Source organism: Seriola aureovittata, chromosome 14, assembly GCF_021018895.1.
Source record: "Seriola aureovittata isolate HTS-2021-v1 ecotype China chromosome 14, ASM2101889v1, whole genome shotgun sequence".
Taxonomy (NCBI): Eukaryota; Metazoa; Chordata; class Actinopteri; order Carangiformes; family Carangidae; genus Seriola; species Seriola aureovittata.
In genome coordinates, this window is record NC_079377.1 from 12,220,037 (window position 1) to 12,245,090 (window position 25,054).

At 42.5% G+C, this 25,054-nt stretch overlaps 2 protein-coding genes across 3 annotated transcripts; both read left to right on the forward strand.

The window, feature by feature from the left end:
- Positions 1–644: 644 nt before the first annotated feature.
- drgx (dorsal root ganglia homeobox) lies at positions 645–7,191 on the forward strand. Its single transcript, XM_056395785.1, has 7 exons — positions 645–892; positions 1,068–1,158; positions 1,990–2,090; positions 2,702–2,803; positions 4,623–4,795; positions 5,205–5,317; positions 5,416–7,191. Exons 2-7 carry the CDS (start codon positions 1,101–1,103, stop codon positions 5,781–5,783), a joined length of 915 nt encoding a protein of 304 aa, XP_056251760.1. The 5' UTR covers positions 645–892; positions 1,068–1,100; the 3' UTR covers positions 5,784–7,191.
- Positions 7,192–10,121: 2,930 nt separating this feature from the next.
- Positions 10,122–24,936, forward strand: LOC130181603 (centromere-associated protein E). Of its 2 annotated transcripts, XM_056395928.1 has the most exons (3): positions 10,122–10,251; positions 12,381–22,814; positions 23,117–23,412. In XM_056395928.1, the coding sequence occupies exons 2-3, from the start codon at positions 12,591–12,593 to the stop codon at positions 23,264–23,266; spliced, it is 10,374 nt and encodes a 3,457-aa protein (XP_056251903.1). In that variant the 5' UTR covers positions 10,122–10,251; positions 12,381–12,590; the 3' UTR covers positions 23,267–23,412. The 2 variants fall into 2 exon arrangements, with proteins under 2 accessions (XP_056251903.1, XP_056251902.1); XM_056395927.1 differs by having other exon boundaries at positions 12,381–24,936.
- The last annotated feature ends 118 nt before the right edge of the window (positions 24,937–25,054 follow it).

Here is a 25,054-nt window from a genome sequence, read left to right on the forward strand (position 1 = left end):
TCAGCTGCTTCTCGAAGCCTCATTTTGCCTCCACCTCAGAGACGCATGGCGTCTGCGCTCTGCCGTCCCTGATGCGCTTTAAAACTAATTGAAAGGGTCCCGCAGCAGATCATTTATCTGAGGAAGCGTAATAAATCGCAGGACCCCTTGCTGTGAACAAAATCAAAAATTTGGCCTTGTGAGTGTTCTACATGCGCAACCCCTTGTAAAGTGGACCCCCTAACACACCCTGACGAGCAATTAACCCACCCGACAGTCAATCTAAAACCCAAAAGCAGTCATCCTCCTTTTTTTAATATATGAAAGAACCAAATAAAAAGTGCAGCGGGTATGTGTGCATGTTTATGGTTAGGGAATATGCTTGACTCTGGAATAACAATCACTTGTGATGAATTTTTTTGGCACCAGAGCAGAGCTGCCGTTTGCCACCCTGGGTATATCTCCCCTGCTCTCCCCCTCTGTCTTTCTATCTTTCTCTGACACACACACACACACACACACAGACGCACACACACACCAGGAGTTGGGGGTGAGAGAGACAAAGCCGTGATAATCCGATTAGGACCAATTAGGCGTGAGATTCTGCGACACTAGCTGAAAGCCTTAACACTCTGTAGACAGTTATACAGTTATAGAGACATCTGGACACTCCCAGAGAGAGAGAGAGATGTGAGTGTGGTGTGTAGCCTGTGTGTGTGTGTGTGTGTGTGTGTGTGTGTGTGTGTGTGTGTGTGTGTGTGTGTGTGTGTGTAGGAGAGAGAAAGAGACAGGGGGAGAGAGAGAGAGCGAGAGAGATCTGGACACTCCCAGGCAGAGTCAGAGAGTCAGCGGAGGTGCAGCAGCCACTTCTCTCCAGAGCGGGAACTCACTCGCATCAGCATCCTCACTGCAGGTAGGACGCGCTGCATCTTCAACTTTGAATCTGCTGAAGGTCCCGCACGGTGGCTCCTCTTCTTAGGACGATTTCATGTGTTCATTTTTTTTCCACCACAGATCTGATCTCGCACTGTAGCAGCTTCTGCAGCCGATCTGACAGTCCGGGTTGAAACTTTTCCTCTCTATTCCAGGTTCAGTTTTGCGGCTCAGACACGCGCGCCAGGATGTTCTACTTCCACTGTCCGCCTCAGCTGGACGGAGAGTGCTGCCGCTCCAACACATGTAAGTTTCCTCTCCTTGTTTTCAGTCGATCCCACACATGTGCGAGTTATTTCTAATGTCTCTCTTAAAGCCGGAGTCTGTAAAGTTTAGTGATGTTTCAGCTGCGTATTTGCGCGCACACAGTGTGTGTTGTTGTAGGAGAACCGAGTCAGGCCTCTCTTTCTTTCATTTTTTTTTTAATTAAGATGAATATCTTCAATTAATAATGACAATAAAATGACACAGACCTATAAAAGAAATACATATTTTATCCAGTAACAAATTAAAAGATTTTCATCCTCTAATCCGCAGCCAGCTGATCGTCAGAACAACATTGTAAAAAAAAAACGATATTTCCCCTCTTTAAAAATTAAAAGTGAAACAGGTCGGATGCTTAATGCATCTCTATAAACATTTCTGTCATTTTTTCTTTGCCACAAATTCAAAGGTGGATGTAAAGGGTTAAGTCTGATATTCCCTCTGCCATGTCAATCTGCTGCGTGTTTCGGTGAGAAGCGCTGGTGGTTTGGCCCCGGGGCAGAGGGGGCGTTTTGTCCCGGGCACAGATGTTGAGTGTCATGGCTCTTAGTCCGTCATGGTTCCCCTCAGACTCCCACAACATCAGTGTTTCATGCAACTAATGGAAATACCAAATGTGCCAGAGAATAAATTCCCTGAGTATTTGGCCTATATACAGAGTTCTTTTTTTTCTGCATCCCTTTTTTTTTTTATTGACACATGGAATCCAAGTTTTCTTTTTAACACATTTGAATTAATTTAAACACAAACAAACACAATTATAAACCTGAGTTTTATTAAGACAGAATTCTCTTTTTTTGACTTTTTTCCCAGTGAATTCCAGCGGTTTTGCCAACCACGCCGCGGCTGATTTTGATGATGGATTTCTCCGCAGAAAACAGCGCAGAAACAGAACAACATTTACTTTGCAACAGGTAATTATTTTCCAGGACAAAAATACAGAAAACAAGAAATATATGAAACTTCACTCAGAGCGAAACAGTCACGTGGAACTGGATGGAATTAATAAAACACCAGACAAAGTGTTTTCAAAATTAAGGACTTTGTCAGAGACTTTCCAGTTATCTGTCACACACACACACAATAATAATAATAGTAAGGACTTTACAATTGTTTCTGATACGGTAACAGCATAAAAGAAAATAACATAATTGCTTCACACATATGGAAATAAAAACACAAGGTGAGGAAACCTTTAGAAACGAGGCCTAATATTTGTGCTTTTAAGGATCATGCATGGGCAACTGTAAACCACTCACTGTGTGTATGGAGGCAATTTGATATTAGGCCAAGATTAAGCCTGCATTAGACTACTTTACTTTTTCCATCTCATAGTATGTTAAGCTTATGGGTTTTATATTTTTCACCAGCATGTACCTGGTGAGGATAACATTAAGGAAGAGAAAGAAAGAAAGAAAGAAAGAAAGAAAGAAAGAAAGAAAGAAAGAAAGAAAGAAAGAAAGAAAGAAAGAAAGAAATCAATTAATAGAAAATGAACTAAACAACTTAAACTGGTGTTTTGCAGTTGGAGGCTTTGGAGGCTGTCTTCGCTCAGACTCACTACCCGGACGTGTTCACCCGAGAGGAGCTTGCCATGAAGATCAACCTGACCGAGGCCAGGGTGCAGGTATGGCTGCAGCACTGTGCGCACTGTGTCCTGGGCACGTTTGACCATGCGAGAGAGGGTAAATTAAGCCACTCTGTCATTCCGGCGATGCACTTTAATAACATCAACATAATGGTGAATATTAGATTAGCTTGATTAATCGGTCATTCATAATTAACCAGCGATAATGGTCCTCACTAATTTGTCCGCGTCTCAAAGGTAGGAATACATCATCCATGCAAGATCCCTTTTCCCGTAACGCAGACAGAAAACGATATGTGCTTTAAAAGAGGGAGAAGCCTGCAGCCTCTAAAACTCTCTCTCTCTCTCTCTCTCTCTATCTTTCGCTCTCTCTCTCTGTCTCACACACACACACACACACACACACACACACACACACACACACACACACACACACACACACACACACACACACACACACACACACACTTCAAAACACAAACACACACTAGGAGGAGAAAAAAAAAGCCTTAAATTTGGTAATTTATATTCCGCTCCTGCCCTGCACATATGCGCGGTTATAAACTTGGCCAGATGTAATTAAGTTATGTGTCCTGTATGTAATTTCCTGCATTCCAGATTTGCTTTTGGGTTTTGTTGTGCGCGCAGATCTAATTGTGGGAAATATAATAGTTTGCCTTTTGTTCCCCAGGGTCATCTTACTATCGCTTAAACCCAATGGCGGGGTTGATAATGGAATCCAGCGCTGTAAATTAGGGATTGTAAACAAATTATTCCCCTCCTAATCCGATTACCACATTCCTATTATTAAATCTGAACATGAATCCACCGCAGTATGCAGGGATATTAAACTTACATTATTATTAGAAAATAAATTTCCTTTCTGTTGTAGTGTTGTTGCCCCCCTTTTTGTAAAGTGTCAATGGGCCTCCCCCGCATTAAGAGCATGCAGCAAATTGAGATTAATGGAGCAATTATAGCCCATTCAGAGATGGGTGTGTGTGGGGGGGCGCGACTTCTAGCTGGAAGGTGCAGGGGTGAGATAAGTCCATTGGTTGTATTGTTGTCCTGCCACCAAAAATGTTGTCCTTTCTTTATGCCGAATGAATGCATGTGTTTTGTTTGGCTGTTGACACCATTTATACCTCCCATACAATGGGAGGGATGCAGAGCACATGCACACGACTCTAACCTCCATTCACACATCATGATTAATGCCTGCTAGAACCAAGTCCTAATCGAATCTGATGTTGTCAAACAATCACTAAATAGGGAAATAAACGACTTCATCATAGCTGCCTCTCTCTCGGGCAGCACAACTGTCAGTGGGAAGTCATTAAAATATGATAATGAAAAATTGCTCAATTAAATGTTGTTATAGGCAGTGACCTTCATTCGATTAAGATACCAGAACTTGGCGAGCCTATATCTTCTCAGCTGTGTGGATGGTGAAGTTTCAGAGATAAGTCAGGGACTGTGGGAAAATTAGAGCGCTGGCGTGACACATTCAAACACCTCTTGATGTACAAGACAAAACGAAGCAAATAGAGCATTTGTTTCAACTTAGCTAGACCTGTTAAGCAGACAGAAAAAAAAAACACAGCTATGAGTGAATATGTGTGCTCGAAGTTTGCATTTGTTTGTCTGTGATATGTCAAAAGAGCGTACAAGAAGAAATTAAGAACTTGATGAGAAAAACTTTGGTATGGATATAAAGCTACACTCAATAAATAAAATTAATAGATGCAAATGTGTCAGGATGTGCAGCAATATTCTAGTTTTAATTAGTAATTTAATTTAATTGTTTTGCTTTTTGTCTTCCCTTTCTTTTCTTTTTCTTTTTTTTTTTTTATCGTAGGTTTGGTTTCAGAATCGCAGAGCAAAGTGGAGGAAGACGGAGCGAGGGAGCACAGACCCTGAAGGAGGGAAAGAGCAGATGAGTGAGGGCACTCCTCCATCTCGCAGCATCAACTCTCAGTCCCCAGTGGACCAGAGCAGAAAACAGAAAGAACCACTGGAGATGCAGCAGAGGTAAGAAAAAAAACAAAAACAGATGATTGTTGTGGCTATTACTGTTGTGAAACAGTTTCCTATTGGTGGGAGACAGAAAGGTTGCAGCTGCAGATTTATAGTCTGGTGGATCTGAATGATGGAAATAAATAAGAAGCAATATCCTCTCTCTCAATAACTGCCAAAACAAATCTCTGATAGCCATCTAGGTCATTTCTGTAGATTCCACAATGTTCTTAATACACTCATCCACTTAAACTGATTGTGAAACAGTCAAAGCCACAGAGAAAGCAGCTCTGCGGTGCACAGTAATTAGAGAAAAAGTTATAAAACAGGAGATATTACTAGAAATGTACGTGTGTCAACAGAAGAATTCGTCATCTTATGATTTTCTCTAGATGATTAGATACAGTATGTCTGTTCTCCCCAGTATCAACAGGACAGTGGGTCCTGGTGGTCCCTTCTTCCCATCTTGTATACCAGGGACGCTGCTCAATTCTGCCACCTACGCCCAGGCCCTCTCACAGGTCGCCACACTGAAAGGTAAATATGATTCTCATTAACTGGTGAATGGAGATGGTGATAATGATGATGAAAATCTCCAGTAATCTCACCACGAGTCCACTTTTGTTGTTTTTCAGGTAATGGTTTGTGCTCCTGCTGCGTTTCCGACCCCATGGGCCTGTCCTTCCTGCCGCCCTACGGTTGTCAGGGCAACCGCACAGCCAGCGTGGCCGCCCTGCGCATGAAGGCCCGTGAGCACTCGGAGGCCGTGCTGCAGTCCGCCAACCTGCTCGGGGCGGCAACTGGGCCCGGCGCCGGCGTGGGAGTCCTGTCTGGAGTCGGAGTCAGCCCGGCCGGGGTGGCGAGGCCCACGGTGGGTCCTGCCATCGAGGTGGGAAGAGGAGGAGACAGCTCCAGTCCCAGCCCGGTCAACAAGGTCCCAGTCCTGGGCAGCAACCCTGACAAACACCCTCAATGCTCCAAGGAACCACTGGAGAAAAAGTGAGGCGCTGGACGTGGACATGGATACTCTACATCTGTGTGATTGTGCCTGTTATTACATCTCTACTCTACTCTACTCTGGTCCTATGAGCAACTAAGCACAACTACTGACTGACTCCAGAAACAGCTGGGAAAGACTTTGCTGATATCTACAATGTATGGATGCAAACAATAAATATTTATTTGACAGTAAATTATTATTGTTTGTGAGAAATGCTGAATATCTGGGGCCTTGTTATCCCCATTAAAGCACAAGTGTGGTTTTGGATCTATATCTGTCGTCATGCACTCTTGGACTCTATTTGATGGATTAACATAGAAACAACATGTGTGCAACAAAGACCTATTTGATAATGTGAATTTAAGTTCCTCTTGTTTTCCTAAAGAGGACAGCTTACATTGTGAATGTTGATGCATGTAAACTGTACGTGTAGAACTAATGGCAGGACAGCGAGGATTTTGCAGGAGTTTGGCAAAACAGTGTTTTGCCATCAGGTCAGTAATGGGCTCAAACAATCGTCTCTCATTCTTTTGATTTTAAAGTGAAAGTGCACTTTAATATTAATCAGCCATTTTCAGTGTAAATGTGTACATGTGCCAGAATACAGTATGTTCCTGTGTGAGCCCTGCGCAGGCTGAAGCAGACTCAAGTGACAGAGCGGCGGTTGTCCCCTCCACTCTGTTAGCACATCTGTAGCGCCAGCAGACAGGGAACACACCAGTCCTGTTTTGACATGTTCTTTAAAACAATTAAAGATGTAGTCGCTCATGTTCCTCTCCTGTTGCCTCTCGCTCCAGCCATCTGTTCTGATACATTATTTATCAGCTTCCCTTAAAGCCGGGAGAGGAGAGCAATTGTGACTCTTATTATTTATTTACTTTTAGAAACGCCTGCCCTCTCTCTCCCTCTCTTCCTCTTCTCTGAGCAGTTTTTAATAAACCCCATTAAACATGATATATGCTATTTATTAATGTTGAATTTACATTTTAAAAAATATCATCTCTCATCACCTCAGGGCTCTTCACGCAGTAGTTTATCACAGGCAATACATTTGTTGATTCATTATTCCTAAATATCTCTCCGCACTAGAATGACTCTTGAATAAAGGATCAGCTGATCAGACACAACCAGTAGTTGGCCTGATTCAATTTGCGTCCTTGAGGATTTTCGGGAAATTACTTTTGATAGTCAATAACACAATTAAGTAAACTACACACACATTACCATGAATAATTGATAAGAAATTATGTATTACCATGAAGTACTGGTTCAATAATTGATGAGGCGACACCCTAGTGACACAGAAGAGGGAGATAATGTCAGAAGTCGTGCCAGGTTGTACACTTGTGTCCTATTTTTCACTATGTGTTCATGTTGTAAACACCTTCAAAATACTCCAATAAAGTGACACTTTCACGGACTATGAGTCACCCACTTGTGACGTTAACACTTTTTAAGATTTAACAGGATTTTTATTGTATTGGAGCGCGCTGAAAAACACACACCATAATAAAATTGGCACTTTTGAGGCAGAAATTTTCCAAATTTAGTCAGAATAAAATTTTAAAATCAAAACCTATTATGGCTTTTTTTTTTTTTATATATTTACTATCATAATATTGTAGGCCTGTAATATAGCAGGTACTCTATCTATTCATGCCCTAAATAATGTTACCAAAAACATCATGTCCTAATATAATGATTTTGCTTCAAGTGCATGAGAGAGCTCCACAGCAAATATGTTAAGCCCTGTGACATGGCAGCTAATGATAACACAATATCCTTATACAAATCAGCTCCTTTTCCTAAAATGTACCAATATGGACAACGGAATCCAGCCAACTCATACAAAAGACGTGAAAAACACATTCAATCTCTCCAAAATTGAATACAGTAGTTGTGGAATTTAATCATTAGCCAAAACAAAGGATGCTGAAGTTATAATGACTCCGATCATCATTAAGTTCTGCATGGTGCCCATAATTCACTGCTTTAATATTTCATAAACAAGTCAAGTTGGTGTTGACATTCAGCTGTGCATGTGGCATCATTGATAATTTTCTGTCACCTAAAAAAAGTCCTGAGGCGGTTTTGTGGAGCATTGTTATATCAAATTAGCTGGAGAGCGGCCAGAAAAGCAGACAAACATGGTGAATATGGGGGACAGCAGTTGAACTCTGTTCTTACAGTGCAGTTAATGGGCTTCTTTTGTTGCAGTAATGAAATATTTTTTGCAGGGATGTGGGGAAATATGTCCTGAAACAGGGAGACGTTGTGCACATGCACCCATCCACAGACACACACGGACAATATAAGGCGCACAGAAAAAGACAGTATGCTAAAGAAAGACACACATAGGGGCGTACATATAATTCTTTTGCCTGACACTGGGTGCAACACCTACATTTTAGAATTCAAATGCATTCAGGCCCGATCCAGTGAAGGACCAAAACACAATATCATCTCTGCTTTTAATTGCTGCAACAGAACTGATCAATAACCCAATCAATTAGAATCAATTAAGCTCATCTCTAAATGGAGATAATACAAACAAAGCATATCTTAATGCAGCAAGTAATGTGCCTGTCTGCTGTCTCCCACATAACCACATCTCTGCTCGTCCTTACTCAGCACAGGGAAGAAGAGCATCCTCAGCGTTTGTGATCGATGCTTACAGTCCCCAGCAGCTTCACAATTCACAATACAACTAATACTAAACTATACAGCAAAGTTGTGCAAAAATTATTTATATATAAAGTTGGACTGATACTGTATATATATATATATATATATATATATATATATACATATATACATATATTTCAGTACAGACCAAATGGAATTGGATGTATGTTCTTGGTTTGTCCACTAGAGGGACGTAGTGAGCAGGAAACTTGTCCAGACTTCCCATAACAGGCTTTATATCAAACCTCAATGGGAAAATTGAGCAGTTTGGATAAACACACTCAGTAATTTTTGCTGAGGGAAGTCTTTGTAAATTAAATTTTATTAATCAAAACAATTTTTTAACAAGTGCTGAGCATTGAGAGCCCGAAAGTAAGTAGCAAAACAAGATGATAGGCCCCCATATCAGCAAGTTGCAAATTCTGGATGATGATGTTTTGAGATGTGAAGCTGATTATCTCATGAAAGGAATCAAGAGATGGATGTTACTGACATTCAGAGTCCAGTGTGGAGAGAAAAATGGTGGATGGGAAGGTCGTGTGGGTGCAGAGATGGAGTTTGTTTAGCAGGGAGGAAAGAGATTAGTTAAAAAGGGATTACCTCAGCCTTTCCCAAAGTTTGGTGAGCTGTATGTAAAGCCATCTGAGTGACTCTGTGTGTGTGTGTGTGTGTGTGTGTGTGTGTGTGTGTGTGTGTGTGTGTGTGTGGGTGTGTGGGCATATGTGGAGGAGTGCGTCTCCGTTAAGGCCCATGTGTGTGTGTCCATCATCCCGCCTGCACCCGCCAAGAATCCCAGGAAACTATCTGCTACAGCAATCTCCTATTATAGCAGCAGGCTGTAGGAGTGGGGGGTGGGGGAGTGAAAGGAGGAGGTTCAGTTCCTCCCCTTCCTCTGCCTTATGGCCTTTTCTGCTGGGGTTGAGCGAGGCTGTAGCCAGGGGGATTAAACAGTGTTATAAGTGAGTGTGAAACTTATATTGAAAGGAGCGTCTCAGATATGAAAAATCACAGTGAGAAGAAAATGAATGATAAAATGTGACAGATCTGATCAAATATTTCAGCCTTCTATTCAATACAAAGCTTCATTCAAGTCTATAGTGATAATAGCAGGTGGGTGGTGACCAAGTGCCACTTGTTGACACTCCATATAGTGCTTGTCAATTTTGTTCAGTGAAGAGGGTGGCACTCCAGTGTGAGGCAATCGAGTTATTTATGTCTCCCATCGGGGGGCACCCAAACTACAGTCCCCCCTCCACCCCCACCTACACCATAATAACACATCTTCAGGGAAGGGAAAAGGCTATTCTCCTGGTTTAGACCCCACAACCTCCTCAGCCAGTTGTAACATTGTCCCAGTTTGCTGACAGTTAGCTCTAGCTGCTAATTGCCAACAGCTAGCTGTCCAGATTTATAAATAGTTGAGAGGCTGTTTGTTTCATCCGTCTGACACTCGACACCAAAGGATCTTGCAAACCCGCATGCTAGTTGAAGCCCTCCTTCTGTCCCCAATGGTGGACACTCTCTCTAGGACAAGTCCTCTATTTCTGTCTGGTCGTTAGCCCCCCGAGTCCCGCTGCCTTCTTCTGGTCAGATGCTCAAAGACTTGACTGTGGACTATAAAGAGGTTTTTGCTTTGGATTGTTGTCAATAGGAAGAGCCAGAGCTGCCAGTGAGGGCTTGTGTGGGGTGACAGGGTAGGATTAGATCACCAAGGCCTTCTTGAGGAGACGGAGCCTTGTGAGGAGTTTACAATAAGGCTCACACTATGGATTATAAAACCTGAAAGGTAAGATAAGAGCTCACTGTACTTTGTTGCTCATGTTGAGAGAATGACACAAAATCACAATATATAAAAAGCCTAAGAGAAAATTTTAAACAATATATAGATATACTCAACCTTCTATACATGCATGAATTTTGAAAGCATGAATGAGTTTCATTTTAAGAGTTAAAATTAAATATAGAGACGTGAAGATAAATGTAAATATATGACAAAATTCCAGAAAATACACGTTTGCTTACTAAAGGTATTGTGCGGTGTTTAACTCCACTGACAGAACTTGTTTTTATTCCACTGACAGTCGCTGACATTTATAAATATTTCTGCTCTCAGAAGTGACAGATTTGCTGCTGTTCAGACTTCGCTTGGACCACAGATCCTCTGAAAACGAGGCCTCTTTGGTGTCAAGTTTTAGAGGCCAGTCCCCGGACAAAAATAAACCTGTCACATGCAAGAATAAACAGAAATCACCCTGACAGTTGGACATGCAAAAACTGCTCAAATTAGGGGCAGTTACATCACTTTTGAATTGTTCTTTTGATGGAGCAAAAGAGTGACCCAGAAATTAGAAGTCAGAGTCTTTGTATCTTGAATGTTTTCTTAATGCTTTCCATCAATAAGAAGAAGATTTGTGTGTGTCACTATAAAAAAACATACCTTTGCCTAAGTTGTTTTCTGCTTAAGGAGAAAGGTGTTGCATGACATTTTAAAACTTCCTTTCATTTGATACTGACTTAGCAGTACAACATTGTGGTGTGTAGCTGCTCTGTACATGTGTATGAGATGGCTGGCCTCCAGGTCAGAAGATATTAATGAACTACTGGATATTCTGAGCAAGGTGACGGCTGCCTGGCAGCTGCAGTTAATTCAGCCAGAACATACCCATTACGTTACCTTGTTGCCTCTTATTGGACGAAGATTTTATTTAAAAAGCACAGTACAACAGAGGGAGTATGAGATAAGAGGTTGGAGTGTGTGCTGCATTATATAATTTTTACATTTTAAATCCAATTAATTATAAGTGCAGCTTTGAGGTCCACCCATAAGCAATGCACTGCAGGCAGCTTACTGGTGATGAGTGAGAGTAACAAGGATAGGACAGGTCATGATGTCAACAGTCACAAATATGTCACAGCACTCACCCATGGGCTTTGCTGTTTAAGAACACCACTAATACCTAATTCATACTCCTGTAATTTTTGAATGCTTTATAAACTTTTTATTTTGTAAACACAGCCTTTTGGTGATGTTAATGTTTTAAGTAGTCTAATTTAAATGAAGTTGGTTTTAAATAACTTAAATGTCACATTAAATCATGTTAGATGACAGACTGTGTAAACCAGCAATAAACATCCTAACTTTACCTCTGAAATCTCTGTTTAGTAGCACTTCTACGTAAGGATATTTTAATCCGCTTTCCACCTGCTCTCTCCGTACTGTAGTAAAACCAAATGGTTTTACTACAAGATTAGTTTTCAATGTAATGTTACAGTAGACTGGTCATAACCAGACTTTTTGACTCAAAGACAAAAAACTTGCTGGAAGTCCTGTGTGTGTGTGTGTGAGTGTGTGTGTGTGTGTGTGTGAGTGTGTGTGTGTGTGTGTGTGTGTGTGTGTGTGTGTGTGTGTGTGTGTGTGTGTGTGTGTGTGTGTGTGTGTGTGTGTGTGTGTGTGTGTGTGTGTGTGTGTGTGTGAGTGTGTGTGTGTGTGTGTGTGTGTGTTTGTGTGTTTGCTCAACTACGGTTGCATTCTGCTTTCCCAAAATAACTCACGTGAGGCTGTCTTTACTGTGCCTAGCAACAGTGTAGTTTTATTCACAGCATGTCTCTGAAGGTCACAGTGATTGAGTGGAAGGATTTACAGGGCTGTTTTCAGAGGCACATACAGTACATTGCTGCGTAATGCAAAGGAAAAAAGCTTCGCCTCAAGGCCAGCTATCATGAATTAAGCACCACAACAAATGAGGTACAGTTTTCAAATGAGAGAAAACATTGTGTGTATCTAAGACTTTGGATTAAGGTTGAAATACATCACACATCATGCAAACACTATTTTACAACTGTTTCTTTTAGGATGAATGGTTATGTGAGGGCTTGGTCAGATCCAGGCTAACGCTCCTTTCTCTTCTCCTGTAGGAGAACAACAAATTCGAGGATTCTGTGGACAGAGGCCAACTAAAAGGCACAATGCCTTAGGAGCAACTGGCTGCACAAAGTCCTGACCAGGGGCCCCAAACTCTGGGTCCTGCAGCTCCAGCAGCAGACAGAGTGTATAATTTTGAGGTCTGTGTTCGCATGGATGACTGAGCAACTGAGGACAGAGCTCTTTGTTAGCGAGCCTGCATCATGACCTCAGTTGAAAAGCGGCGCTCAGGCCGGAAGAGTGGCGGGCATCGTAAGCACAGCGATGGAGGCTACAGTGATACTTCCAGCGGTGGGTCGTTTCTGGACGAGACTGACCGAGAGGTCAGCACTCTGACAGATCGAGCATTCAGGAGTCTCTGCATTGGAGATGAGGCTGTTTATAATGACTCAGACTTGTGTTCATCTTCACCCTGCAGCCAGAGAGACAGACAGCTGGCCTTTAGCCAGAGTGGCCAGGACAGAGACAGAGATGACACAGAGAGGGAGGAACTTAAGAGAGCTGCCCATGAGAGCTTCACCCTCAGGGTGCAGCAGTATGGACAGGACTGGATCCATGGAGGAATGTATGGGGCTGAGATCCACAGAGATCCTCAGTGGGAGGTTTATGGGGAAAGGACACAAGGGAGGGTTTCTGCCACATTCCAGCACTCCTTTGTGGAAACCTCTCAACAGGAGAAATCTCTGAGGGAAGAACAGCTGTCTTTCCTCAGCAATGGAGCCACAGAGTTGAGTTCACAGCAACGCAGAAGCCGCTCCAGAGTTTCGTCCCTCATCAGAGCTTTTAACTCTGAGGGACACAGGGATGGAGCAGGGATGGATGGTAAAGTCAGAGAGTGGAATGATGACACAAGCTGGGACAAATCAGCTCTAATGAGTATCCAACAGGAACTTTCTGAATTCTCGACATCATACCAGCAAAACTTTAACAGTGATCATTTCCCCTCATCTGGCCCCTTCTCATCCCGAGACACCAGCTTCTACTCCTCTGAAGTTGCAGCAGTGGCTCATATGAATTCTGCATCCTCTTTCATGAGCTCTTCCCACAGTAAACACAGCATGTCCACCCAGGTCAACTGTAACTCTAACTTCTTCATACACAGTGAGTTTAGTCCCTTCAAGGTATGGAGGGACCATAACAGGTTTCCTTTTCAACAAGGAGAAGTCTCAGGGTTTATGCACTGCTCACAGTTTCCTAAATGGTATGAGACACCAATGTACAAGGAGCTTTCACTGGAGGCCCAACCACAGGGTCATTATAGGTTGGAGGAGAGGGATATCAGACACCCAAGGAATAAATTGGCACCAGTGGGTCCTCCCACACCTCCACGCTCCACGTCAACATCCACAATGCTGCAGAAAGCTGCGGCCGTGGAAAAACGCTGTGAGTCAGAATTGATAGGTCATTACCCTCACAGGAAGCGGACGCAGAGCCTGGGAACTAACAGGCTCCCATCCCAGCGTCCGTCAACTGCATCACCTACCATCGAGATGTCTCGACGTGTCCGGGACACCATCAGCTCCGTGAAAGCCCTCCATCAAAAAATCAAAATGATGACAGAGCAAAATGTGGCAACAGCAATGGCAGCAAATCAACAAGGAGTACTTCATAGCAATGATAATTTAATTCCCTTTGGCAACAACGCAGTATCAGTGGCACCAAATGTTGTCAGAAGTAACACAAGCACTACTGCCTTCAACATCAGTCAGCTGCTCACACCTTCAGTCCATGCACATCAAGAGGCAGAGACGTCAGAGGTCCGACCATATGCAGTTTCGCCTCAACCTGTGGAACATCCTCCAGTCCGAGCTGAAAGCAGGGGAGCAACACCTGATGTTAGGCTGTCCAGCTACAAATCCAGAGCAACAAGCCTGCTCTTCAATCTCAAAGACAACAGGAAGAGAGTAAAAAACACCTACAGTCCTACCAAATTTAAAGGTTTGGAAAAACCAGAGAAAAACAAACCACCCTCTATCAAGGAACCTAAAGACACTATAATAGACATCCCTGATCTTCCCGATCCAGACATTCAGTTTACCCATGTAGAGGAATCCACCAGGACAGATGTTGCTTCACATCATTATGCAAACCAGCATCAAAACCCCGGATTGTCACTTGCAACACTAAATTCTCAACCTGCCACAGCACATACAGGCCAACATTCACAATACACTTTAAGTGATTACCAGAAAGCTCAGATGCAAGGTGAGATGGTTCATCACTCCAGGTTCACTGGCTTCATACCTGAAAATTACACCACCAATCAGCTGGCTAATGGACAGAATCTCCGTGAAGACTTATTGTCATTTACTCCCTACAAGCAAGGGATGATAGATAATGTGGAAACTCTGGGAGGGGATGTACACAGGCTTAAACCATCGTATACAGCTACAGAAACACCAAGGCTAAATGCTGACAACAATCAAACCAGAGAATATTTAATAAGTAAGGCAAATGCTGAGCAACATTTTAATGAAACAGTGGGAAGGGAATTCACAAAGGAGGATAGATATCAGCAGCTCAAAGACAACAAACATGATTACAGTAATGTGTCCTCGCAGGATAGGTGGAGAGAGACAAGCAGTCAAGACACAGGAAAGCTCAGTCTGAAATCAGCTAACTCTCCATGGAAACAAGAGATAACCGCTTTAATCGAAAAAGACCAACATGCACAGGCTTACCAAAGAACAGCCACGATAAAGGAGGAACTAAATATACCCAGAGACAAATACAGAGGAGAAAATCAGCAACGTATAAATAAAGAAATTGAAAAAATAGAGCTGAGGCAGAGTTTTGATCCTGGAACATCCTCTCATAAAAATACTGGGTTGGTCAATCCTAACATTTCAAACCAGCTGCCACAATATGCTCCATTTGGTACTGTAGAAAATCAAGCCTATTATGCACCAAAGCAACCGGTAGCAATTAGGGACAAATGTGTACCTCAAAAGTATTATGGACACAATGAGGAAAATGTGATGAAAGAAAATTATCAGCCACAGAATTATAATAGATATACTGATCAGGAATACAGTAACCAACACAGCTTCAATTCTAATAAAGATAAAACTTTGCCCATGAAAGAAACAAGTCAGAGAAAACAATGTACGCCAGTCCCAAAGGGACATGAAATGCAAAGTCTCCAGCCAGTGCAAGCCAAACCACAGTTTGAACATAATATGCAGAAAAAATTATCTAATAACGACAATGCAGCTGCTCGCACAATGGCAAACCAGATGAAGGATAGACAGTTTGTTGAGGTCAAGGCTGAACAGGCCTCAGTAGAATATATAACAGCAAAACACGCCCAAGCAGAGCTGGCAAAGGTTCAGCACTGGGCTCAAGTGGAGCAGCCCAAAGCAGAGTCGGCGAGGTTAATTTTAGCAGAGCAGGCTGGTTCAGAGAAAGTCAAAGCAGAACAGGCCAAAGCAGAACTAACAGAACACGAGAGAGTAAAACAGACTAAAGCAGAACATGTTAAACAGGAGAAGAAAAAAGGGGAACAGGCAGATCAGTCCAGAGAAAAACAACCAGAGCGTGCAAGAGAGGAACAGACAAAGGTAGAGCAAACCAGAGTACAGGAGGTAACAGAAGAGTCAAGAAATATTACAGAGGAAGCAGGAGTCACGCACATGAAAAAGGAGCAGGGTGAGCAGGTCAAAGCTGAACAAGCTAAAGCAGAAAGGCTGAAAGAAGAACACATAAAAACTGACCTAGGAAAGACCGAGCAGGCAAAAATACAGCAAACTGTACAGGCCACAAGAGAAAGGATCAAAGTGGAGCAAATTGAGGAAGAAGAGACTAAAGCAAAACAAATTGAAAGAGACCAGAGAGAGGCAGAACAAATCAGAGCAGAAAAGGTTAAAGCAGAACAGGTTCAAACAGATCTTAGAAAAGCAGAACAAGCTAAACAAGAGCAGATAAAAGAGCAACCAGCTAAAACCGAACAAGAGAAAACAAAGGTAGTTGAAATAGGAGAGGTCAAAGCAGACCACATTAAAGTTAAGGATATTAAACAAGAGAAAGCTCAAGAAAATGCAGAGCCACCTACAACACAGATACGTAAATCCAAAGAGGCAAAGGTTAAAGAGAGCAAAGCAGAGCAGACAAAGATGGAGCAATCCAGCAAAACAGAGAGCCTGCAGGAAAGGTTAGCTAAACCTGCGGTAAAACTAACAGTGATACAACAGGTCAGAAATCAGCCAGATAAAGTTGAACAAGTTAAGACAGAGTTAGCAAAAGCTAAAGCAGAATTGGCCAAAATAAAGGAGAAAATGAGAGGAGAGCAAAAAGAGAAAGTCAGAAACTCTATCATCATAAAAGATGATGACATTACAAATAAAGATGTGAGGGGAAATATGAATAAAAATGAGGATCACAAAAAGAATGACCAGGCAACCCAAATGCAACAACACAAGGAAGAGTCAGCTGTCAGCAGAAATGGTAAAGATCAAGCTGATACAGGGGCTGATGAATTTTTAAGAGAGAAATATGTTTTGACTAATTCTGTTTCAACTAACACAAACAAAGTGTCAACTACTGGACACGGTTCTTCAAATGATGCCAATGAAACACCAGCTCTATCTCTTGACAAAGTCAAGAGAGTGAACAACGAGAAATCAAAAGACAAACATAGTCCTACGAGGGGATTTGCAAAAGCTAACACAGAAAATAAGGAGGAAGTAGGCGGCTTTAAATCCACTGAGGTAACAGACAGTCACTATGTTTACAGTGAGTCATCCAAACAATTCAAATTATCCAGTGCTAATTATTTAACTACCCATGTAGATAATAGAGCAAACTGTGACACAGTTACTGATAAAGTGAAGGATGACAATGTTGAAAAGTTGGAAAAATGTGACCCTGTGAAACACACTGATGTTTCACAGCGAAGAGTTTCTGATTTGACTAAACTGGTTCCCCTTGAAAGAAAACATAAGTTAACCGAGCACAGTGTAGGTCCAGGTAAAGATTCGCATTTTATCCCTCCCAGAGCATTGTCCCATAAAGAGAGAGTGCAGACCAAGCAGGAGATTCTGACTTCCAAAATAAAAGCTCATGCTGAAAAAGAGATTTCAGCAATTAAAGAAAAGGGTTTTGCCCTAAGAGATGGTATTATGTCCAAACACCCTACAAAGCAATTAGCAAGTATTCAGAATAATAGTATACGACAGAGGCCACCATCACAGGAGGTGTCTAAAAAGCATGAAAGCACAATGTCCAGTAATATAACACCAAAGCACCAGATGGAGCTTTCAGGAATACAGATGGAACCAGTCAAGTCTATGTCAACACCCAGCTCTGCTACAATACCAGTAAAGTCTGAAGTAACCACCGGTCAGCTAGTAGACCAATCACACAAACAAGTTGAACCAGTGAAGAGCAATGGCAGTGTGTCAGAACCACCCGAAGTTGCAAAACAGACAGGACGTTATACTGCAAGCACAGATGAGGGCTTGGTAGAAAATCAAAAGAAAGAGAATCAATCAGGAATTAAATCGCCAATGCCAAGTAAAGAGCAAGCACCAAAGAACAACCAAGGAAAACAGGAAGCAAATCATGGAGCAAACTCTGGAAAAGAGAAAGAGGGACTTAAAGGTAATCCTGCCATAAGCACTGACCAACAGAACAAGAAGAAAGAGGATCCATCACAAGCTACAGCTCTGGTCAAAACTGAAAGCTCCAAACCTTTGACAACAGAAAAGCCTGAGAGTAAGCATGAAGCAGGTGATGAGGACTCAGCACCTCTGCTACATCTTGCCTTCGGTCAGAACAAGGTGCCTGTGGCTGAAGACTCCTTGCAGATCATGGGAATAATGGTAACTGTACGAGAAAGACAGCCATCTGAGAGCAATGATCATGTGGATGACAGCACCCAAGAACAAATATATCCAAAGGAGAAAGAGTGCAGTAACTCAGAGATAGATAAATGTCATCCCAGCTCAGGTCTAGAATTAAGTAAAGGAAATAAATCTTCAAAGGAAGTGAGCGTAGCAAAGGCAAAAGACAGAGTCGTACAGGAAACTCATCCCACAATGATGGAAGATCAAACTAAAGTTGATGTAAGTAATCATCCTGAAACTTCAACTCTAAGGACAATAAAGAACAATGTGTCTGAGAATGTTATTAAGAAAGAGACTGATCCCCAGGAGAGTTCTTCTATAAATGCAAGACCCAAAAGGGAAATACAACTTACAGAACCACTGCCTGAAAAAGGTGTGCCATCCACAGTCACTGCTAAAAATAAAGTGTTGGCTGAAACTCAACCCCTTCTCTACAAGCAGGACATAATAGCAAGGGACATGAAAGACTACTCAAATAAAACACCAAGAGAGAGCTCAGCAAAGAGTATGAAGAAAGATGAAGGAAAAAGGAATACAGAAGACAAAAATCCACCAAAAACCCAAACAGCACATACCAATGAGAACGTAATGGCCAAAGTGGAGAACACAGTAATCAACGTCAAGAATGAGTCCAACAGGGCTGATGCCGAAACTCTGATAAAACATGATGTCAAGCTATCAGTGAAAGAAGATTTGACAGCTGTTGTAAATCCATCCAACAACAGGAATATAGATGGCAAGAGTGCACCCCTACTGGAGAAAAAGAGCCATGACTCAACACCACCAAAGCCAGTCAAGAAAACCACTCCATCTCACCATGTAAATGAGAATCAAAACAGAAATGTATCTCCAAAACTAAAGCATGAAGAGACGCACATTGGAGAATATAATGAAGTGGACGATGATGTGCATATAGATAGCATTGCCATCAAAGTTGTGCCAGCAGTAACTGAGAAGGACAACCTGAAAATGGTAAGAAAACATCATGTCACAACTGTCCCTTCTGATGTGGTTGTAACTAATGAACATAAACAAGTTGCATCATCTAGTTGTGAAGAAAACAATAAAGACAAAACCAAAGTCCCCACTCCAGCATACAATGAGAAGCAGATGAAAGAAAATTTAGAAGACAAATTAGGCGGACAACAGGAGCTGTCCAATGAGAGAAAACTGTCCAGTTCGTTGAAAATCAGCAATCAACAGAACAGCATAAATGCTACAACTGAGAATACCCATGCTGAAAATGGAAATCCTGAAAAAGGGAAGGATAAGGAAAGTAGGAAATCAGTAGTTGAATCAATGGAGGGAAACTACTTTCAAGTGCAAGGGGTAGTAGAAACAAATGATGAACCACACAATAGTGCAAATGTTGGAGAGATATTAGATACTGTTTCAAAGGAAGGGGAATTTCCAGGTCTACTACCAAACAAGGCGGCTGTCAGCAATAAACCATACAAAGAAGTAAAAAATGAAGTCTTTGTGTTGGATCAAAGTAAAAGGAAAACAGTGGAATCAAGTTCAGTAAGCGCTCAAAATCAGAACATAGAAAAGAAAAACTGGGAAACAGAAGATAAGCTGGCTTCAAAACAGAGTGATGGTCCCACAGAGAGGCAGAGTAATAATGAAAGGATGGAAGCAGGTCAAGATAATCACATCAGAAGACATCCCACAGTGAGCCAATCCACTTTATCAGCAAGGGAAAGACAGAGCTCAAGAAATTCACATCCAACAAGGGAAAATTCAGTCAAAGATAAACCTGAAGTTAAACCAAAACCAAAAGAAAGGGTATCCACAATACCTGAAATATCCGCAATTGCAGACTATGCCAGATTAAAAGTAATTGTTTCAGAAGAGCAGGAAAACACAGTTCAGGAATTCCCACCCAACAAAAAGGAAGGATTCTTCCCACTAATACAGACTCGTCACAGCAGACGTCCAGTGTTCAGTGCTGACCCAAAAGACATCTCTGTGAAAGAGAAAAGTTTGCCAAATAAGACAGAGGTGAGTGCCAAAGTGAACAAAGAGACCAAAGCACCAGTATTTCCCATTACAGAGAAAGAACACCAAAGGACGGGAATGTTCAAACTGGGAGAAAAAGAAAGACAAGAGAAAATGGTTTTGGATGCCACAGGTGTATTAGATGCTGGGGCAAAACATGCACAATGTCTCAAAGAAAGAAACAAATTGCCAACAACCCATCTCAAGAACCAGGGAAGTGAAGAACAAGTGACTGGAACTGATACTCAAAGACTTTGTCAAGTAGATCAAGGTATTCATCAGCCAGACGATCCTTCCTTGCAAGAAGTCAACAGGCCAAGAAACACGTCTGTGTCACAACACCTAAAATCACTTGATAACACCAATGCCAATCAAAAACCTGAAGAATGTTTAGTACCATATTTGGATAAAAACTCTATGCCACAACCCACTTTAGGGCAAGTGCACAACATAGAGGTAAGCACAACAACTCTAAGAAAAGAAAAGATTGAAAATAAACTGGCTAAGATGGGAGAGGAGAGAAAAGAAAAGCTGAGACAAGAAAGGCTTGCAACTCAGCATGAAGCAACCACAGCAAAACAGTCAGAGGAAGAACAGGTGATAGAAGAGGAGAAAAGAGCAGAAGACATGAAAATAAAACACATTATAGAGGAGAGTAGAGCTTCTCTGGCTGAAGAAGAGAGGAGAGCCATTCAGAGAGAAGAGGAGAGGAGAGCAAAAGAAAGGGAGGCCATAGCTATTAAGATCAAGGAGAGGCGGGAAAAACAGAGAGAAGCAGATAGAAGAGCAGAAGAAGAAAGAAGAGCTAAAGAGATAGAGGAAGACAGAGCTGCTCCAAAAGAAGAGGAGTTGAGAGCTAAGCAAAGAGAAGAGGAAAGGAGAGTGAAAGAAACTGAGGAGAAGAGAGTTAAGATTGAGGAAGAGAGGAGAGCAAAACTGAGAAGGGAGGAACAGCGGATGAAAGAGAATGAGGAGAGGAAGAGATTGAAACAGCAAGAGGAGGAGAGAGTTGTGCTAGAGGAGCAGCGAAGAAAAGCTGCACAAGAGGAACAGCAAAGGAGAGCTGCACAAGAGGAGAAGCAAAGGAGAGCTGCACTACAGGAACAGCAAAGAAGAGCTGCATTTGAAGAACAACAAAGGAGAGCTGCTCAAGAGGAACAGCAAAGGAGAGCTGCTCAAGAGGAGCAGCAAATGAGAGCTGCTGAAGAGGAGCAGCAAAGGAGAGCTGCACAAGAGGAGCAGCAGAGGAGAGCTGTTAAAGAGGAGCAGCAAATGAGAGCTGCTGAAGAGGAGCAGCAAAAGAGAGCTGCTCAAGAGGAGCAGCAAAGGAGAGCTGTTAAAGAGGAGCAGCAAAAGAGAGCTGCGCTACAGGAGCAGCAAAAGAGAGCTGCGCTACAGGAGCAGCAAAGGCAAGCTAAGCAGATTGAGGAGAAGCTACTGGCTGAAATTGAGGAGGAAAAGAAGAGAGCTCTGAGAAAGGTGGAGGAGAGGAAAGCTGCTGAAAAAGAGAAAACAATTATTAAACAAAGAGAAGAAAAACAAGCCAAAGAGGAGAGGACAAGATTACTTGAGGAAAGCAAAGCAGCACTGAAAGAGGACAAGAAGAGAGTAACACAAGAACAGTTGCTAGCTCAAAGAGAGGACGACATCATGGCTAAAAAGAGAGAAAATGAAGATGAAGAAAAGTTTGCAGCTCAGAGGGAAAAGGAGAGAGCCACTAAGATGGAAGAGCAGAAAAAAGCAGCACAGAGAATTGATGCTCTCCAGTACTATGCCATCACCTCAACAGAATCAGAGAGGAAACCAAAAGAAAGACAACTATGCTCCCCTTTACCCTCCCAACAAAGAAACAATCCATCAGGACTTGAAGAGTCAGGTTCCCACACAAGGCTTTATAGGCCACGTAGCTCTGCATCTCCAGCTCCATCTCTGCCCCGCTCCAACACCTCCTCTCCTGCTCTGGGAGCCAAGCCCTCTATGTTCAGGGTGAAGGATAATACCATCAGAGGTTCCTCTCTCACCAAGTCAGTCAAACCACGCTTCCATAAGAACTTTGGAGAGGATTTCCGAGTTGGGTCACCCATGGAAAGGCTGTCAGAGAGAGTAGAGGAGGAGCAGGAGATGAGACACAATGACACGGGGTTAAACAGACTCGCTGCTATCAAAGAATTTTCAACTTTTCAGCCAGCATCCTCATCACAGGATTACGCAGCCCATCTCCCACAACACAGGCCTTACTCCAGGAGGAGCATTGTTCTGGATGAAGACGACTCCCGCTCTGTCATCAGCAACATGTCAGAGGATGTGGAGAGTTTTGCCACCAGCGCAGCAGACCTGGCAGATTTACGAGGCCTGTTTGACTACGACAGGCCAGAGTCAGCTTGTAGCTTCAGCAGTGACGTGTCTCGTTCTTTGGGCAAACCTCCAGCTGTTCCCCCAAAGAGTGAAAAAGCATTGCGCAGGGCCAAAAGGTTGACTACTCGTAGGATAAAGAAGGAGTTGTGCAAATCTGCAGCAGACACCCCTGCTGGAGTTGAGAAACCACTTGAGGAAGTTCCCAGTACTCCTCCCTCCTCCTCCACTGAGGTATGCTCCCCCAACCACCATGCTGTGGCTTCCCCCCATTTTTCCTCACCTATTTCCCTTGCTCATGCCCCAGCTTTGGGGTCTAGCTTGCCTTCTTCCCACTCAGATCGCCAATCCTCGCACCGCTCTGCCCATGCTTCCCCTCATGCCACAGGTCCTATCTCCCTCCCAGTTGCCTCGCCTCATGCTGCTGCCCCTGTTACCCTCCCTACTGCCTCACCTGCTGCTGGCCCTGCTTCCAACACTGCTGCTCCTAAAACAGTTGTTCATGTTCCTTCATCTCCCACTCTCCACCATACTAGCCATCCAGCTCCAGTGACACAGTACCATGTAGAGACAAGCTACCCTCAGTCCTACCCACTGACCCAGCGCAAGGTGCTGCAAGACCTCGGCTCTGGTCAGTATTTCGTAGTGGACGTACCTGTTCAAGTGAAAACAAAGACTTTCTTTGACCCAGAGACAGGAAAGTATGTTCAGCTGAATGTGCGTGAGTCTGGCCAGAGCACCTCCCGACCCCAGTCCCGGCAAAAGTACCCACAGCCTCAGCTCCAATCCCAAGTGCAGGTCAAGCCACAACAACAGCCTCTCTCCCAGGCACCTCCAGCTGGCAAGCCCTTAGTGCTTTATCAAGGCTACCATGGTTATTCCCAAGGCTACCAACCTGCAGCTATCAACTCTGTGCCCCCCCACAGCTCATCAGCCCCTGTGACTCTCTACCAGGACCAGGACCAGCCTGTCAGGGAGAGTCACAGCCACGGTTATCCAGCCCCTGAAATGAGACAGAACTCTGAAGGGCAACGCTATAGCCCAGAAAAGACACCATACATGGACACAGTTAATGATACAGAGAAAACATATAACACAGTTTACAACACACATGGCTCATATGAGGCGTTTCCAGAGTGTGACACAAACAGCCAGCTTGCAGGAAGCTCAGGTTGTGAAAATGATAACTCAGCCCACCCACGATATCAGCCCCGTGATATAATAACTATGAGTGACCTGGAGGATTTTATGGAGCTGTCTGACTGGTGAGAACAAGGATGGAAATCTTTGACTCAGAAGTGTTAATTATGTTATAATAATAATGTAAAGAAGACAAGAAGCTAAATAAACTATCTGATAAAATAAAGATACCTAAAGGTGCAGGATGAATGGATTCTTATATGTGGGATTTTAAGTATTTGTAAATGGCTTGTTCATGTGAAAATAGTCTCAGAATGTTTTTGGATTGTAGTTTTAAAAAGTCCCTGGGACATGCTGTTAAATTACTGCTGATGATTTTGGAGATTCAATGTTGAGGTATTTATTGTGTTACAGAGAAGTTCACCATTCCATTTGACTTTTGAATGTGAGAAGCTAAGATATTTTTCTTGTGTATACAGTGTGATCAGTATCCCATTGTCTCTTAGACCTAGAAGTATGTTATCATACATTAAACAGCAGCATTATGTCAACAGTGTTTAGTTGTAGTGGTCTCTGCTATGAACACTGGCAGGCCTGCTTAAGTTTTAATTGTTTTTTTTTTTCTTGTTGGAGAAATCCTACTCTTTGCATTTTTGTGATGCATGAAACATTGTTAAAGCCACAGCGTCAATCAAGGATCTGCAGATGGTATAAAGCATAGTTTGTGTATTCAACCACTGTTTCAAAGTGAAAACATGGTGATGTGACTGTTTCTGTTTTTAAGGTTTAATTTCATACAGTAGTCTACTTTTAAAGTTGGAAGTTTGTGAGAATGTTTCTGTGTTGCTGTGAAACAGAATAGTGCGGACATGGACTTGTTCAGGCAATTAAAACAAATTTCATTCTACAAATATTTTCTCATCATAATGACTGTCTTTCAAAATCACCTCGTAAAGGTTAAAAATAAACAAAAAGGAAATATAAAAGGTTTTTGCTGGGGCATGATTTCATTTTACTGCTCAAAAAGACTGTAATAACAATAACTGCCACTGGCATCCTGTTCTGACTCTTGAAATGTACCCTGGGTCTGAATGAATCAAAATGAAGAGTCCTTTTACTGAGTGCATTATACAAAGTGTTATTGAGAGAGCACAATAATATGTCCTGAGAGAGTTCATAAACACAAAAAAGAAAAAATAACACTTTGTTGATAACATTTGTGTGTATGTGTCTTTTCTGTTGCTGTATGAATCAAATCCAAATGCTTAAATCTCTGCCTACTATACCTAAGGGATCCAGTGATAGAAATAATACAGTGCTTTGATTTCCCTTGA